At 37.2% G+C, this 18,621-nt stretch overlaps 1 protein-coding gene across 1 annotated transcript in view; it reads right to left on the bottom strand.

Moving 5' to 3' along the window:
- Positions 1-18,621, bottom strand: part of LOC107562619 (1-phosphatidylinositol 4,5-bisphosphate phosphodiesterase gamma-1-like) — a 60,301-nt gene that overhangs the window by 8,237 nt on the left and 33,443 nt on the right. Inside the window, exons 8-26 of the mRNA XM_016247283.1 lie at positions 18,195-18,217; positions 16,324-16,393; positions 16,127-16,228; positions 15,299-15,417; positions 12,820-13,133; positions 11,642-11,663; positions 11,360-11,528; positions 11,150-11,272; positions 10,957-11,058; positions 8,911-9,098; positions 8,576-8,776; positions 7,680-7,799; positions 7,419-7,599; positions 6,124-6,201; positions 5,931-6,034; positions 3,700-3,793; positions 3,516-3,605; positions 1,829-1,925; positions 1,330-1,443 (exon numbers count right to left, since the gene is read on the bottom strand). Coding sequence (XP_016102769.1) covers positions 1,330-1,443; positions 1,829-1,925; positions 3,516-3,605; positions 3,700-3,793; positions 5,931-6,034; positions 6,124-6,201; positions 7,419-7,599; positions 7,680-7,799; positions 8,576-8,776; positions 8,911-9,098; positions 10,957-11,058; positions 11,150-11,272; positions 11,360-11,528; positions 11,642-11,663; positions 12,820-13,133; positions 15,299-15,417; positions 16,127-16,228; positions 16,324-16,393; positions 18,195-18,217 — 2,311 coding nt within the window. The remainder of the gene's footprint in view (positions 1-1,329; positions 1,444-1,828; positions 1,926-3,515; positions 3,606-3,699; positions 3,794-5,930; positions 6,035-6,123; positions 6,202-7,418; positions 7,600-7,679; positions 7,800-8,575; positions 8,777-8,910; positions 9,099-10,956; positions 11,059-11,149; positions 11,273-11,359; positions 11,529-11,641; positions 11,664-12,819; positions 13,134-15,298; positions 15,418-16,126; positions 16,229-16,323; positions 16,394-18,194; positions 18,218-18,621) is intronic.

Raw genomic sequence — 18,621 nt, 5'->3', positions numbered from 1 at the left:
GTGGTCAAGTTTCAAGTAAAATACATCCGCAGTAATTTATAGATATGGTGACTATCTGATTTGTATGCACTGTTTATTTGGCTATTAAGTTTCCCAGAGAGTGGAAAACTAACTAACTAGACCAATTGTGTGAACCTAATTGTGAGTGTATAAAAGTGTTAAGAGAGATGTTTTAATATCTTGGATTTGATCTTAAAGGGATAGTTCACCCAAAAATGAAAATTTGATGTTTATCTGCTTACCCCCAGGGCATCCAAGACTTTGTTTCTTCAGTGGAACACAAACTAAGATTTTTAACTTTAACCGTTGCAGTCTATCAGTCGTATAATGCATGGCAATGGTAACAAAATCTATGAGAGTAAAAAAAACATGTACAGACAAATCCAAATTAAACCCTGCGGCTCGTGACGACACATTGATGTCCTAAGACACGAAACGATCGGTTTGTGCCAGAAACCGAACAGTATTTATATCATGTTTTACCTCTAATACAGCACTATGTCTTTGAGCGCGCGCACGGCATCCGGTGCGTGAGGTAAACATCACATTTTCATTTTTGGGTGAACTATCCCTTTAAGTACAGAATGATTATTTCCATGTGTGCCATTAACATATTAAACAGTGCATATATTTATTTACTAATACATGTAAACATTGCTGTTTATGTCTATGTATTGTAATAGGTTGTGCAAAAAAATTGTTTTAATTTAGTGAGGGAATTAATTAGTCAACTTTGCACTATTTTAACTTAATTGTAGAATGTTTGTTTTGGTCAGAATTTTTCAAACAAAAAAGATTGACCTTCTAATTAGGTTATTATTAATGGGCGAAAAAAATAAAAAAAATAAATAATGAGATATATTTTTACTATACGGCTCAGTCAAAAAGTGAGTCAGGACCAGTTTTATTTTAACACTGGTAATATTTTAAATTTGATTTCATTTTTATACTTTCGGTTTTCATTTTTAATTTATTTAAAGTTTTAGCAATTTTGCTGTGTTTTTGTCTTTATTTTGAATTGAGTTTATTCAATTTTAGTGTATTTTGTTTTAGTTATGGTAGTACTTCAACTCAAACTTGTTTTTTTTCCCAGCTAGTTGCTAAGGCAACATTTCTTATTTATGTTTAGTTACATTTTTTGTAAGAATTTTAAATATTACAATTTTAGGAGATTTTTTAAATTTTTTTTTCACGTAATGCATTTTTAAAATGTTTTTTTGGTTTAGTTAATGATAATAACCCTGGTTAGGATGTGATGTGACAAGTTGTGGAATCAGATTTCCATGAGGCATCAGTAATACGGAGTTGAAAAACTGTTGGACGTCTTACTGTCTTCATCAAAAGGAACCGGTCGGCAGTAGATGACGAGGTCTGACAGCTCTAAAGCAATCTTCTTTCTTCTTTCCATCATTTTACCCTCCTCAAGCTGATGAAGAACAAATAATCATTAGTCATAAAGAATATCATACAGCCTACGTGTCCAAAAGCAAAACAATTCTTAGGAAACTGCATGCATTGATTCGTAAGCGCACGCATTCAAGAAAGCTGAGCAGAGGTTTGGTAACAGGTGGTGACAGGCAGCTCCTGTTTTACTGGAGAGGAAGGCAACATTTCTTATTTATGTTTAGTTACATTTTTTGTAAGAATTTTAAATATTACAATTTTAGGAGATTTTTTAAATTTTTTTTTCACGTAATGCATTTTTAAAATGTTTTTTTGGTTTAGTTAATGATAATAACCCTGGTTAGGATGTGATGTGACAAGTTGTGGAATCAGATTTCCATGAGGCATCAGTAATACGGAGTTGAAAAACTGTTGGACGTCTTACTGTCTTCATCAAAAGGAACCGGTCGGCAGTAGATGACGAGGTCTGACAGCTCTAAAGCAATCTTCTTTCTTCTTTCCATCATTTTACCCTCTTCAAGCTGATGAAGAACAAATAATCATTAGTCATAAAGAATATCATACAGCCTACGTGTCCAAAAGCAAAACAATTCTTAGGAAACTGCATGCATTTTAGATCATTTGATCCCTTGATTCGTAAGCGCACGCATTCAAGAAAGCTGAGCAGAGGTTTGGTAACAGGTGGTGACAGGCAGCTCCTGTTTTACTGGAGAGGAGGGTTGTGACGGTGAGGAAATTTTCCCACCGGTTAATCGACGTGTGACAACACCGATAATACCGGTATCACCGCGGGGGGCGGCGGCGTTCCCTCTTTTCCTCGCTTTCCTTCGCTTTTAAATAGCTTGTAAAAGCACCATGTGCATTTTACTTTCACTTTTGAATTAGCAGCAGGTCGGCGTCAATTGGTTGGTGAATGCAACAACAAAATACAACGTCAAACTTACTTTAGCGTATATATAAAACATATAACTTTTATCAACAAAACAAATAAAAATACACCATGCTATAAAGCAGGCTATGCCTAATATAAAATAACAAATAACTTGCATAAAGTTTAATAGGTATACAAAACTGGAAATGAGTAAACGTATAATATATAACCAAATAAATAAGAAACGTAGAAGGTTTATTAGCAAAACGAGTAAGAAAGCTTGGAGGCACGGCATACACCTGATGTCAAATAAAATAAATAAATGACCGTTTAAATGAAGTAAAAATCAGAAAACAATGTGGAACCAATTAAATAAGAAACTAATGTTTAAAAACACTTCCAAAATCACCTTAGATAAACGGCTAAAATATTGCCAAACAGGCGCTTTTGCATCTCGTTTAGAAACTAAATCATCCGCGATCGTCTCCTCTGTTTCGCCTCGCCCGCCTCCTCTGTCTCGCCTCGCTCTTCTCGTCTGTCTGAAAGAAAGAGATAGATAGATAGATAATCCTTAGTTGAAATGAACATGAACGGAAATAAAATATTAACAAAATAAAATACAATAAAATATATACATAATAAACTATTAATTTTATTTAATTCATTTTAGTTTAGGAAAAAAGCTTCATAAAGTAATTTAAAAAAAAAACTAAAAGAAAACAAAAACAACAAAATTACTAAAACTTTCTCTAAAATTAAAATGAAATTAAAATTTTAAAAATAAACAAACTAAAATAGTATATAAATTATACTAAAATAGTTAGGGTTGAGCTATATTGTTAAAAAATACAGTATCTCATTATTGCAATACATGGAAAAAATAATAAAAAATTTTAATTTTAAATTTAAAATAATTATTATTATTATTAGTAGTATTATTGATAATAATAACAATTAAATCAATAATTTATTATTAATGAATAATTATTCAATTAATTATATATAGAGAGAGAAATATTTAGATATTTATTTCTGAATTATTAGGTAAAAAGTTAAAACAAAAAAACAATTAATCACGTTTATTTTAAATCTTCAGGCTGCTCTAATCTAAATTCAAACAATGTGTGTGTGTGTGAGTATGAGTGAGTGTGAGTGAGTGTGTGCGTGCGTGTGTGTGTGAGCATGCGTGTGTCTCTGTAAGGGCCTCACACAACGATGTGTCGATGAGTGTGTATCAGGGAAGAGGAACACACACACACTCACCGATCTGACAGGAAGACACGTCCATACTTCCTCTCAGGAGATCTCCCAGAGGACTGTTCTCTGTGGCCTGCTGAGCGAGAGCGAGAACAGGGGTAAAGGTCGGAGCCCAGAGCACCTCTGGCACAACACAACAACAACAAACACACACGCGCTCAACTCACTGATCTGTCAGGCTCCGCGGCCGTCGGGCTGATTTCCTCCACGTAATTCGCAGGGAACCACAGCTGCTTCTTGCCGCCATAGTCTCCCTTCCACCTGAGCGGAGAGCACAAACACACGGTTACTTTCAGGCTCCTCGTGGTGTGTGTGTGAACCAAATCAAGACTGAACACACAAAGCACCTAACGCAGGTAAAAACAGGCTTTGGCAAGGAAACTAGACTTTCTGGCTAGTGAGATATTAATGTTAGAAAATCAAGTGCACGGCATTGATCACAATATAAAAAAAAGGAAAGAATGTTTGATCCTTCAGTCCTCAACATAATGGCCCACAGCCAGCATAAAGGCCAGTTCACACTAACAACGACAACTATATTACCGTCCACAGCAGTGGACAACACTGTTTATTATAAGCGCACTGCAGTTTTATCATCTGCCACTTTAAAGTCAGGGCGATTCTGATTGGCTCTCAATGTTTTTAGCAAAAATCATTCCAATGATATTGTTCCTCTGTGTCATTATTGTTTATTATATGTATCGTATTAGATTTATTGATATCATTATCATTATAGGCGTGAATGCATCTCAGACGCCACTTGTTTTTAGTTGTGTTTACCCACCTATTCAGTGGCTTTATCTAGCACAGCGCCAGTCTCACTTCTGTATTCTAGAACGACTTCTTTATTTTGCAATTTCTGTCCCTTGTTTAGCACTAGATCTCTGTGTAATCTTACAGCCAAGCGACTCGAAAGAGCAGAACCTTCCCCTCCCCAAACGAAACGCTCACAAACTCACTCACTGTAGTGTGCACTTGGTGTGACCGACATAAACCCTATTCAGTCTGTTTTAACGCCAAATCAGGGTTATTACAGTTAAATAAAACTAAAACCATTCTAATAAACTTCCGTTACTTGAAATAAAATAAATGTTAACTGAAATAAAACAAAATATATATTTGTATTACTTACATTTTTTTTAAAATTCACATTTAAAAAAAACGAAGAGAAAAAAACTTTTGAGATAATATAAAGATTTAGATTATATTATGGAAATATAGAATTAGATTATATACATTAGAGAACTGTTTTTGGTGTTTTTTTTTATTTTATGTTTTGTTGATTGAAGTTGATTTGTGTAGCTTCTGAACAAACCAAAAACACTGCACCAAAAAAAGAAAGATGGAACAAACAATGTGACCCTGCAGCACAAAAGCAGTGTTAAGTCGCTGGGGTATATTTGTAGCAATAGCCAACAATACATTGTATGGGTCAAAATTATACATTTCTCTTTTATGCCAAAAATCATTAGGATATTAAGTAAAGATTATGTTCCATGAAAATACTTTGTTAATTTCTTACCGTAAATATATTAAAACTTAATAAAAAAAAAATATTAACATACATTATTAATATGCATTGCTAAGAACTTCATTTGGACAAATTGAATAAGTATCGCTTTTTATTTCTCCTCTTTCCTATTACTTGTTTCGCTTCGGTTTCAGTTTTTGTAACCATTTCTTACGATGTGTCAGTTGTTGTTTTTTAGCATGTGTGTTTGGCAGTGTTATTTTTTAGGATTACTGATAAACTACTGACATTTGATTTCTATTATTTGTATTTGTTATTTATTTTAATTTTAGTTACATTATGTCATGAATTTATCATGTCTGTATAGGTCTTTAAGTTTTAGTTTTATTTAATTTGAGCTATTTTAATACTTCAACAAACTAAATGGAAATGTTAAGTTTTGAAATTTTGTTGTATGCATTTGTCATTTTTATTTAATCTCTTTATTTTTAAAATGCGTATAGGTAGTATTTATAAAGTTTTAGCTTTTAGTTGTTTTAATACTACAATTGATTGCTTCTGTTGTCCTCATTTGTAAGTTGCTTTGGATAAAAGCGTCTGCTAAATGACTAAATAAATAAATAAATAAATTTAAAGGAGATTTTCTCAATATTTAGATTTTTTTGCACCCTCAGATTCCAGATTTTCAAATAGTTGTATCTCGGCCAAATATTGTCCTAACAAACCATACATCAATGGAAAGCTTATTTATTCAGCTTTCAGATGATGTATAAATCTATTTCAAAAAGTTGTCCCTTATGACTTATGGTTTTTGTGGTGCAGGGTCACTCACACTCACACACACACACACACACACACATATATTTGGACCTCAGGGTTCTTTCACGCTGAACTGGCAGCTGTATTTTGACAGCGTCTTGTACTCACCAGCCTCCTTCCTGTTTGTCCACGTTCTGAATGATGGTGTTCTTACTGAAGGAAAGTTCATCATCGCGCTGGGCTTTGTATTCATACATGGCTCGTACTGTGCACTGCTCTCACACACACACACACACAAACCTGTCATACACTAAAGTCAACAGCATGAGAAACTCATTTTGCAGCTAGAGAGCAGAGGTACCTTAAACGTGGGCATCTGATTGGCTTCCACATAGAATCCCGGGTTACGGCCCTCATACAGAGATCCATAATCAGGCTCCTGCACGCAGACAGAAAGAGAATGACTGACCTTTCACTTTATCTCAGTCCACACAATCACCGCCTGACAGTAAGCTGACTGACAATTAACAGGTAAATCTGAAAACCAAAACCACAATAATACACCGATCTAGCGCAAAACCTGCTGGTTCTTTCAAACAGCAGTTTCCAAGAAAGACTGTACAAAAAAAATGTATTCAAAAAACATAACCTTCTTGTTAAATGCCTTTTTCTTATTTCTAACTTCTAAGGAATAAGGTTAAGAATATTTTGCATTCTCAAAAATACTTCTTGAATCTTTTTTCTCACTACTGTTCTTAAAACAATTTAAGAATTCAAAATGACTTGAATATAATATTCTTAAAAAAAAATCACAGATAAAGACATTCAACAAATTTATTGAGATGCATCAAATTAATTGTTGTAATTAAGCATTAGAACAAAACACTAGCTACATATGATACATTTAATACTAATATTACCAATGAGCACAAGTCACAAATTATCAATAATGAACAGTTATCGGTCATGATTATTAGAGACAGACCGATATGGGTTTTTTGGGGGCCAATACCGATATTACGGAGTAAAAAAAAGACAGATACCGATATATCGGCCGATATTCTTTATGTGTAGGCTATATTATAGCACAGTATAGTCAAAAGTTTGGCATTTTGCCGATACCGATATATCTGCGACAGCCTCATATCGCCCGATAATATCGGCTAAACGATATATCGGTCAGGCTCTAATGATTATGCATGACCTAACTTTTTGTTGGATTTGAGATTCAGTAACGGCTTTATGAAAACGTCAAAAAAAAAAAAAAAGACCTTGTTTTTCATTTTGTAATTGTTACAGCATAAATTTCGTCTTAAAGCACAACTAGAGTTATTTTCTGTCACACTTTATTTTAAAGGCAAAGTTCACCCAAACATGACAATCCTGTTGTTCTGTACTCATTTCAAACCAAAACTGTACACCTGACTTTCTTCTGTGGAACAAATTATATTTTGAGAAACGTACATAAGTGCTTTTATTTTTGTCCATACAAAGGAAGTCAGTGGTTTAACGAGACCCTTATATCTTCTTTTAAAATATCTTGTTTTCTGAAAGTCATTCAGGGTTGGAACAACATTAAGGTGAGGAAGTGATTTTTCATTTTTAGGTGAACTTTCCCTTTAATCACAGATTAGATGTTAATCCAGATCCACTCACCGCAGTGCCGATCTTCTCCAGTGTTTCCTCATTGATGGGGTAGCGCAGCTTCATCTTACGGTACAGTGGATGTTTCTCATAGTAACTGATTAAATCTACTAAACTGTCAAACTCTGAGGTGCCCAAAACCACCGTCTGTCCCTCCTGCTGCACGCGGCAGTGCTTTATCTTGCCCTCCGCCCTGAGAGAGACAGACGAGAGTATGTAGAGCTGCAGAGACAAGCACACAATACAACATGAGAGCGGGAGCCTGGATCTCACCGGAAGGAAATGGCGAAAGAGTTGAATTCTGTTCTCTTCCTAACGAGGAAAGCGCCGTCACGCGGGACTCTCATCAGCATGTTTTCAGCCTGACTGCGGGACAGAGACGCGTGATACCACCTGCACAGAAAACAACTAATTAAATTCACAGTTGACAGCATATCAATATTTGCTGAGAAAAGGCCCCAAATAAAGATAATTGAAACTAAGACATTATTATAACACTTAAAAATGTGACAACTATTAAACAAGCAATTTTAATATATTATTTTTATACTATTTAGCATATTTATTGGCCATTGTATATTACAACTGGCCATAACATAAAAATAATTATCTACCAATAAAACTTCCTGAGGCTTTTTCAAACCGTTATTGTTTCAGCCCAGAATTGAATCAGATATTTTCTTTCTTTCTTTTTTTTTTTTTGCTTATTAATTCATAATTATTCTCAATTCAAACCGTATGCTCTATGTTTCAAAAGTACTACACAATTATCCATCCGCAGTACTGTATATTATAATTTCCTGACGCATGATAGAAATAACAGTTTGTGATCATTTTGACCAAAACTCTCATAGCATCCCTATTCTTAAAGGGACAGTTCACCCAAAAATGATAATTCTGTCACTTACTAGCCCTCATGTCATTCCAAACCTGAACGACTTTCTTCTGTGGAACGTAAAAGATGATATTTAGAGAAATGTCTGGAGGGGTTTTTGGTCTATGCAATGGAAGTCAATGGTAACCAAAACAGTCTGGTTACCAATATCCTTTAACCAAAGAAAGTAAGTTACTTAGAAGGACATGAGGGTGAGTAAATGAAAGGGTGCACTGTCTCTTTAAGTCCTTTCGGCCATCAGCTGGACCAGATGTGAGGTGGATGTGGGACTCACTCTTTGCTCTCGTGAGCGTTGGTTTGTGGCACTGGCTCGGTCAGCTTCATCTCAAACTCATTGCAGCGCAGAGGCACCTGCTGGTAATGTGTGATGAGCGCGAACAGCGTGTCGAACACCAGGTTATCCGTCAGGTAGAACTTGGGGCTGCCGGCCTCCTGCCGAGAGTGAATCCTGCAGTGCTGAACCCGACCGGACCGCCTGACCAGCAGAAACCATCACAAAATCAACCAAAGCACGATGCAGAAGCGCTCTTATTTTACAGCCAATTCATGAGTAAACCATCAGTCCACTGCTGCTCTGAGAAGAGGATGAGGTAAAGCTGGTGCTGTTACCAGAAGGAGAGTGTGTAGTCTCCCACAAACGTCTCGCTCTCCCGCACCAGGAACGAGCCGTCGGGCGCGCCGGTCTCCAGGCAGTACTCCGACAGCAGACGCTCGGCGATCTGACGCCCGTCTCGCCCCGCTCCCAGCTTCCCGTGAAACCACTTCTCCGTCACATGCTGGTCCATGGCGTTACTGACCTAAAGAACATGAGGAGGTAACACTGAACAGTAGCAGTCAACTGCGGTCAGATGGGATGCTGTCAGGCTGTATGTCAGTAAAAAACTATTTTCCTGTCAGCCGTTATACTGCGCTCATTAGGGATGCACGATATTGGATTTCTGCCGATATACCGATATTTTTCAACTGATTTTGGCAGATACCGATACCAATATATTTCCTTTTGTTTGGAAACAACACCAAGTCTCTCCTGTGCAGAAATTATAAGCAAAATATTTTTTTTTATATGTTTTTAACAAGAACTTATTTGCTAGAATTAAATAAACAAAAATGAAGATTTTTTTTGACAGTACATCGAAGCTTTGAAAACAACTATAGGCCTAAATAAACTATATATCAATCGCTGCATTTCTTTTGTCCCAGAAAGATGCAGTGTAAACCCTAACATTTTATTTTTAAATTTAACATTTGTAGATGGTCTAAAGCAAAATTCTGAAAATCTTTTAAAGCTTATGATTTGTTTAAAAAATAAAACATACTACATATTAATGAATAAATCGGTATAAAACTATTTAATTTACAAGTGTCATGTTTGTGATTTAAGCTATAGCTTCTTAAATACTGCTTTAATCAGAAACAGTCTAAAATGTTATTTGTGTAGGCTATTTTCCTTTTAATTTAATTAGAAGTAGGCCAACAGCGCCTCTCGGGCGTTAGGACCCAGGGGAGGCTGTCACTGCCGCTGCACGTGCTATTACGGTTTACTCTATCACGCACCAAACGCGTCATTCTGTACGTGCTTTCACAGATTAAATGCAGCAATCCAAAACAGTGAATCTAATCATCATTCAGACAAAACTTTGCTTCAAGAATGAGCCACACTGCTGACCGCTAGCACACCCTGAGCACATGCGAGTTAACGTATTCCTCTTATCGGCAAGACATATCAGCATCATTTTTCATAGCGGGACGATGCCAATATTTACATTTAAAGCCATTATCGGCCGATTCCGATATAGGGCCAATAATATCGTGCATCCCTAGCGCTCATAGCACGTGCCCTTCAAATGCACGCACAAATGAAGTGGCGCACGCTGGATATAATTTCATATTAAAGCGCGAAAGAAACTACGAGCATGCAGTGTTGTTTTCCAAACTGTCCAAAAAGGTTTTCCAAACTGTCCTGGAACAGCAACACTGTCTCCCTCATCTAACACACCCGATTTAACTCGTCAGCTCATTATAGAGACTTTAAGAGCTGAAGTGGGTCAGAAAAGGTAAAGAGTTATGAGAAAGTATGATGCGTGTCAGATCCACGTCATGTTCAGCAGCGGCCAAAATAACCTCATAACAGCTGCTGTGATGTCTGTTCATCAAAGAACAAAAGAAAAAGTAGTGTTTGATAACTTAATATTTCCAACTTGCTGAAGGGCACAGGTAGCTAAATATGGCATTTATTATAATGGGTTTATGTGAAGATTGTTTTAATTTCACTTAAATTAGAAGTTGTTATTTTATAAAGTCTTTTAATGTTAAAATTGATAGCTCTCAATTATACTGTAATGTTGAATGGTTAAATATTAGAGACAATCAAAGAGACATCAGTAGTATGCATAAATCATAGCCTTTTGAAGGTTAATTAATGATCAAATTACACCAAACCGTGATTCCTGTTTGTCTGTCCCCAATGATTATCAAGACTTCGAGTTATACCATAAAGGCACTTGACTTTTAAAGACCATGAATTGAATAAAACTGAATTTTCTGCAACTCGCGGGGGACCCTGACGCTACACTTATTTGAGAGCACCTGAATGACCATTACACTGCAGTCACGTTAGCAGTGCTGCTGTTATTCCTGAGATTGTGTTTTCCTCACCTCTCTGTGCTCCTCCTCATCCTCGTTCCCTTGATTACTTGACGTCTCTTCAGAGTAATAGATCTTATTGCTGGTCAGGACAAAGAAGTGAGGATACCACTCCTGTGAGGACAACAGTGAACATCCACGATGAGCCTCAACAATCTGCCGTCAGATTTAATGTCTCTAAACGAGCAGATGAAGGTGAGCTCACGTGGTTGATGGGATCCTCCAGGTACAGGATGCCGTTCTTGATGGAGTTGCTGATGTCGTTCTCCGAGTAGGGCGTTGAAGACGAGACCTCCTCGTACGCACTTCCCTCAGCTAATTTCTTGTGCTGAACACATCAATCCAACAATGAATGTTCTTAGCTGAGAAAATCTTAATGATGGCATTTCCTGCCATGTAGCCAATGGGCTCTCACCTTGATCAGGATCTTCCTCTTGAGCTGATTGGGCGAGGGGAGACCGTCGGCTGAGATGTCCACCGCTTTGGTCAGGAGCATCTCTCCAAACACTTTCTTAAAGTAGGTGGCCATATTTCTCTGCTGCACAATACTGCAGTGGTCCTCGATGGAGAGGATGATGGGATAGCTGCGTGCAAACACCAAAGTGTTGATGATTGCATAACACACATTCAGAAGATTCCCGTATGAAAACATCACACAAGCACACAGAGAACTGGTGTGTGCAGACGCCACACTCACTCAGACGTAACGAACCGGTAAACTGAAGTGCTCTTTTAACTTAACCAAACGCATTCTATATGAGATAAATCAGATATACATCAAATAAACACAATATTACAATGTACAATTGCACAAAAGGCTGCAAACGAACAGCGCGCATCTGAAGTGTCTCTGAAGGAAATAATGCATTATTTATCGGCTTTAAGATATCGGCCAAATTTTCTTATCAGGCCGATACCGATAACAGAAAAAATGAGCCGATATGGGCCGATACCGATATGGTGGCCGATATATCGTGCATCCCTAACGTTAGCCAGACATCTATTTGACGGGTTCATTTTCATATGGCAAGACATTCATGATATAGTGTGTGTGTGCGTGTACACATATATACATTATGTGTGTATATATATATATATATATATACACACACACACACACACACACACAGCATCTCCCAAAAGTGAGTACACCCCTCACATTTCAGCAACCATTTTATTATATGTTGTCAAGGGACAATACTATAGAAATTGGCTATATTTTAGAGTAGTCAATGTGCAGTTTGTATAGCAGTACAGAATTACTGTCCTCTAAAAATAACTCAACATGCAGCCATTGTTGTCTAAATAACTAGCAACAAAAGTGAGTACACCCTAAGTGAATATGTCAAAACTGTGTCCAAAGTGTCAATATTTTGTGTGAGCACCATTGTTATCTAGCCCTGCCTTAATCCTCCTGGGCATGGAATTCACCAGAGCTGCGCAGGTTGTTGCTGGGATCCTCTTCCACTCCTCTATAATGACATCACGGAGATGCTGGATGTTAGACACATGGCGCTTCTCCACCTTCCGTTTGAGGATGCCCCACAGGTGCTCAATGGGGTTTAGGTCTGGAGACATACTTGGCCACTCCATCACCTTCAGCTTTCTCAGTAAGGCAGTTGTCATCTTGGTGGTGTGTTTGGGGTCGGTATCATCCGCTTCAGAATATCACAGTACATGCTGGAATCCATGTTTCCCTCAATGAACCGCAGTTCCCCAGTACCAGCAGCACTCGTGCAGCCCCAGACCATGATGCTACCACCACCATGCTTGACTGTAGGCAAGACACAATTTCCTTGGTAATCCTCACCAGGGCGTTGCCACACATGCTGAACACCATCTGAGCCAAACAAGTTTATCTTAGTCTCATCAGACCACAGGACTTGTCTTCAGCAAACTGTTTGTGGGCTTTCTTGTGAGCCAGCTTTAGAAGAGGCTTCCTTCTGGGATGACGGCCATACAAACCGACTTGTTGCAGTGTGCGGCGTATGGTTTGAGCACTGACAAGCTGACCTCCTGCTTCTGCAACCTCTAAAGCAATGCTGGCAGCTCTCATGTGTCTGTTTTTTGAAGCCAGCTTCTGTACCTGATGCACAGCACGAGGACGCAACTTCTTTGATCGACCCTTGCGAGGCCTGTTCCGAGTGGAACTGGTCTTAGAAAACCTCTGTATGAACCTGGCCACTGTACTGCAACTCAGTTTAAGGGTGTTACAGATCTTCTAATAGCCTAGGCCATCTTTGTGGAGAGCAACAATTCTAATTCTCCGAATTCTCAGAGATTTCTTTGCCATGAGGTGCCATGTTGAACATCCAGTGGTCAGTATGAGAGAATTGTACTCAAAGCACCAAATTTGAACTGCTCTAATACAAGATACACAAATTTGTATGGTCTTGTCAAGCAGACAAAAACATGAACATGATGAATAGGACATGTGGCTTTGCATGGTTAAACGACATGCAGCTGTTATCACTTAGGGTGTACTCACTTTTGTTGCCAGCTATTTTGACAATAATGGCTGTATGTTGAGTTATTTTCAGAGGACAGTAATTCTGTACTGCTATACAAGCAGCACATCGACTACTCTAAAATATATCCACGATTCATTTCTATAGTATTGTCCCTTGAGAAGATATACTAAAATGTTTGTTGAAAAGTGAGGGGTGTACTCACTTTTGTGAGATACTGATATATATATTTATTTATATTTATACACATTTATTATGTCTTTGGGAATAAGATGTTTGTACACAATAAGAACGTAGCACTGCATCATGAGGAAATACATTCTAACAGGGAAGATTTTATGTTAACATGATTATTGTTTCTCTTAGAAATCGGTCCAAAACCTTTTCCCATTATCCAACATGTTTGTTCTTTAAGAAGGAATCATTTGATACTCTAACTAACCAACCAACCAAATCATTTTCCAGCATCTAAGATATTGATTCTTTAAAGGGGGATTCATTTTATTCTCTAACTAACTAACTGACTAACCAACTCTTTTCCCCAGCATCTAACACTTCTTCTTCAAACTGTTATTTAAGGGGGATTAATTTTATACTACAACTATCCAACATACCAACAAACTAACCAACCAATCCTTTCCCCATAATCTATCATTCTGGGTTGAGGGGGATTCATTCAAGACTGTAACTAACCAACCAATCAAACAGTTCCCCCATCACCTAAAACTTTGGTTGTATGAGAATGATCAATTTTATACTCTAAATAATTGACCAACTAACCGACTAACCAACCCCCATCACCTAACATTTTGTTTCTTTGAGGAGGTATTCAATTTATACACTAACCAGCTACTTAATCAATGGATACCCAACTATCAAAATGGATGAATATAAATTATCTAGAGATCACACATTACTGTCTTTTGTCTGTCTGTTGATAACTTATTTGGAATAGTTACTTGATACCTTCAGAGAGAGAATTTTAATAAACACACAGCCTCTTGATTAATCAGCACTGGATGTTTCTGAAACTGTCTGGATGTTAATGAAACTGACTGATACTGAAACTGCATGTCACTGAAACTGCATGTCACTGAAACTGACTGGATATTACTGTGAAAACGCATGTTACTGAAACTGACTGGATATTACTGTGAAAACGGATGTTACTGAAAACGCATGTTACTGAAACTGACTGGATATTACTGTGAAAACGGATGTTACTGAAAACGCATGTTACTGAAACTGACTGGATATTACTGTGAAAACGCATGTTACTGAAACTGACTGGATATTACTGTGAAAACAGATGTTACTGAAAACGCATGTTACTGAAACTGACTGGATATTACTGTGAAAACAGATGTTACTGAAAACGCATGTTACTGAAACTGACTAGATATTACTGTGAAAACAGATGTTACTGAAACTGCCTGGATTTGCCTGCATGTTACTGAAACCAACTGGATCTGCCTGGATGTTACTGAAACCGCCTGCGTGTTACTGAAACCGCCTGCGTGTTACTGAAACCGCCTGCATGTTACTGAAACCGCCTGCATGTTACTGAAACCGCCTGCATGTTACTGAAACTGACTGAAATGTACTGAAACCTAATGTTACTGAAACTGTCTGCATGTTACTGAAACGGCATGTTACTGAAATGCCATGTTACTGAAACTGACTGCATGTTACCGTTACTGAAACTGACTGCATGTTACTGTTACTGAAACTGACTGCATGTTACTGAAAATGCATGTTACTGCAAACATACTGAAAATACACAAGAGCAGCAGACGGACTCCAGCTGAATCGAGTCCATTTCTTAGTTTTGTTTTGCTCACATCAGTGTGCAGTTTAGAGGACGTACTGGCCACGCATCTACTCACGTGTTGTGGGACGAAGAGATCCAGTAGTGCGACAGGGGGTTGTTCATGTCCTCTGGCCTCACCTGATCGAGCTGCACGTCCCAGATAGTGTTCTCTTTAGAGAACAGATACGTGAGGAACTGAGAAAGACCGCAAAACACAGAACATGATGTTTATGTTAAAAAGCAAGCACGCATGAGTTAGTACTCCGCACTGCTCAACTGTCCAACACCAAAACGGTCTTTCATGAAAGAGTACAAAATAGGACATGGAAGTCCATGTTTCTGGTCTTTTTCAACAAAGTGAAGGAAACATTAACTAGAAAAAATGGTTCTTAAAAGACAGGAGGTCAAAATATATATTAAATAAGCCATTTTGTTTTCTATTTATTTTACAAGAGTTCATATATTGTTACAAACTGTTTAAAAATAAGCTTTAAAAAAATTGCAGTCAAATCTCAATATGTGTGTAAAAATATCTACTCCAATTAGTAAAAAAGTGGAACATGTGTTAAACACAAATTTATATAAACAGTTTGCTCAGGGACGTCAATATTAACCCCAGGCAATAAATCATTCAACATGAAAACAGTATAATACAATATAAACTCTCAATATATGCATATACCTCATTTAAATATTTATTTTAAACAGCAGATGGAAATTCAAACACAACTAATTAAGGTCAGAAAGAGGCAGATCAAACAAAGATCTGAGGCCACACAGCAGGATGTGGTGAAGTGGTTAAAACGTGCAACTGCACATTTATGGGTTTCATTCCCAGGGAACTTAAAAAATGTGTACCCAGAATGCACTAGTCACTTGGCATTCATGTTTATGTAAGCATCACCTCGTCTTGATGGAAGTATGGCTGCTCGATCTCTCGTAGAGGATCCTTCAGGTAGTGGAGCATGAACTCCTGCACCTTATTATTGTCTGTAGCCCAGAGCTCCTAAAGACACAAACACAAACACACACACACACAATTACACAAACCAGACATTATTTACACGTTAATTGTAATAACATGAGAAGTGAATATCTAACCTTCTGATGTTCAATTAGGAAGTTCTGGAAGTCCTCCAGTGAGATCTTCTGCTCAGGTCTCTCAATAAGCCTGTAAGAAACACACAGATCAGTGTTTCAGCATCACATACGGAAACCCAAGAGATGTTCTGGGATGTCAGATAAAATACAATAAATGACCATATACCAATAGGTATAACTGTGCACAATCAGTAAAAAAATTAATTAAACTAAAAACAAACAAAAAAATGCATAAAAAAAACTAAAAAATAAATTAATAAAAATAAAACAAGGTAATTGCATCTAACAATTTTAACCTCACAATTCTGACTTTCTTCTTCAGAATTGCTTGATGTAAACTCGCAACTGACTAGATTTAGATAAGCCAGCTCAGTCATTTTCAGTCAGCTGTCAAAATCAGTTGCGCTATCAGGGGAGCGCACTTTGTTCGGTTTCTCTACACAATCCATTCACAATCTGAAGAAAAGTTTTGTTTGTCTAAGAGGACCAAACGTTCACATATACAGTTTCAGGAACGGCAAACACGAGTGTAAAAATTACACAAGTGAATCGGCTAAATTGTGCTGCGACTCACTGCTGTGATTGACAATGATAAAGCAACAGACGGAACAAAACATCTGACGAGCCGCTGTCAAAAAGAGCTGTGCATTCAGTGATTCAGACTCAATTCAGAGTAACAAAACTACAGCAGCAGCAAGTCTGTTTTACAGTTAAGATAAAACTTAAAAATGTAGTTAAATTAAATCTAAAAAATATTTCAAAATATGCAACGCATTATTATTTAATTAATTTAGTTATACCATTAATAATTAAGTTATTTAATTTGTGGTTACATAATTTGCCCTTCTAGGCTGTTGGTGTCTGGGCTTATTTATTTATTTATTTTTTAAATGGCATTAGACTTTGTGACTTCCTGAACTTGCTATACTTTATACTCCAGTACAGTCAAATTTGTTATAATAGTCATTACATAAATCCAAAAGCAAGACATGAAAAAAAAAATCTAGGGAGTTGAAATGACAGCTGAGCTCATGAGTGATCCTCTGCTGCCATCTACTGGTTATAATGCTAATTTCATGACATTTTCATCTTAAAAGTCTTTGTTTTCCGCCATTTTTTCATGTCGTCTTCATGAATGAAAAGTGATTTTTACTGCACAGCTGTAGAGTTGAGAAATAATAAAGGCTTTAAAATGTTATCGGTGTTTATGTAAAATGTGTTCATGACTATGAAGGTCAGTTATTGATTATCAAGGATATCATTATGATGTCATTTACGAGACAGCATCACTAGCTAGTTAACGTTAGCCGAAACCGTTACGATAGTGTTTCGTTGTCAGCATTTACGTCTCTGGGTACTCCTGGGATTCGCAGACTCGGCATATCAAATTATATGTTGTTATATGTGTTTAAATAACATGAAACTGTATGTTAACGCCAATATCATTATTTACGGTGTTGCAATTATTGTGTTTCTCGGTTTCTGACAAGAGCGAGGCAGGAGAGGTTTCTGTGAGGGTCTCAACACACACACATATATATATATATATATATATATATATATATATATATCACAACACCAAACGAGCTTCACCGGAAGTTTACGAGCTGGCTTATCTTTATGCAGAAGCTCTAAAGAAAGCGCATTTGGTCAATTATGAAGTTAGATTGAAAGGTCGCAATTACTCGTTTTTTTCAGAGGCTTTCACAAAATCCCAATAAGTTCTTGTCAGCCCCACATTAAATATCCCTAAATATTCTGTTTTACCTGTAAATGAATCATACTGTATTATGGAAGTTTAATGTGTTGTAAATGCTATTTCATAACATCTGCAAATACTTCAGCTTGAAAATAAGAGAGCGAGTAAATACCTCTGCAGCAGTGGAATCTCCATCTATAAAAACAACACATTCACATAATAAACATTTTGTTCTAATACAATTAATACCTGATGTAAATGCACCCATTTCACAACCACTAAACCTCTAACCTCTAAACCTGAACCATTTATAGGCCCGTCAGACGCTAATGAACTGATGTGATGAGATATCAAACATCCACACAAGTGATGCACTCTACACTCACACTCTCTCACTCTACACACACACACTCACTCTACACACACACACACACTCTGTCTCACTCTATACACACACACACACACACTCTGTCTCACTCTATACACACACTCACTCACTCTACACACACACTCACTCACTCTACACACACACCCACTCACTCTACACACACACACACACACACTCACTCAACACACACACACAAACACACTCACTCTAC

Source organism: Sinocyclocheilus grahami, unplaced genomic scaffold, assembly GCF_001515645.1.
Source record: "Sinocyclocheilus grahami isolate Dianchi unplaced genomic scaffold, SAMN03320097.WGS_v1.1 scaffold830.1, whole genome shotgun sequence".
Classification (NCBI taxonomy): Eukaryota; Metazoa; Chordata; class Actinopteri; order Cypriniformes; family Cyprinidae; genus Sinocyclocheilus; species Sinocyclocheilus grahami.
This window is presented reverse-complemented; position numbering and strand designations above follow the sequence as displayed.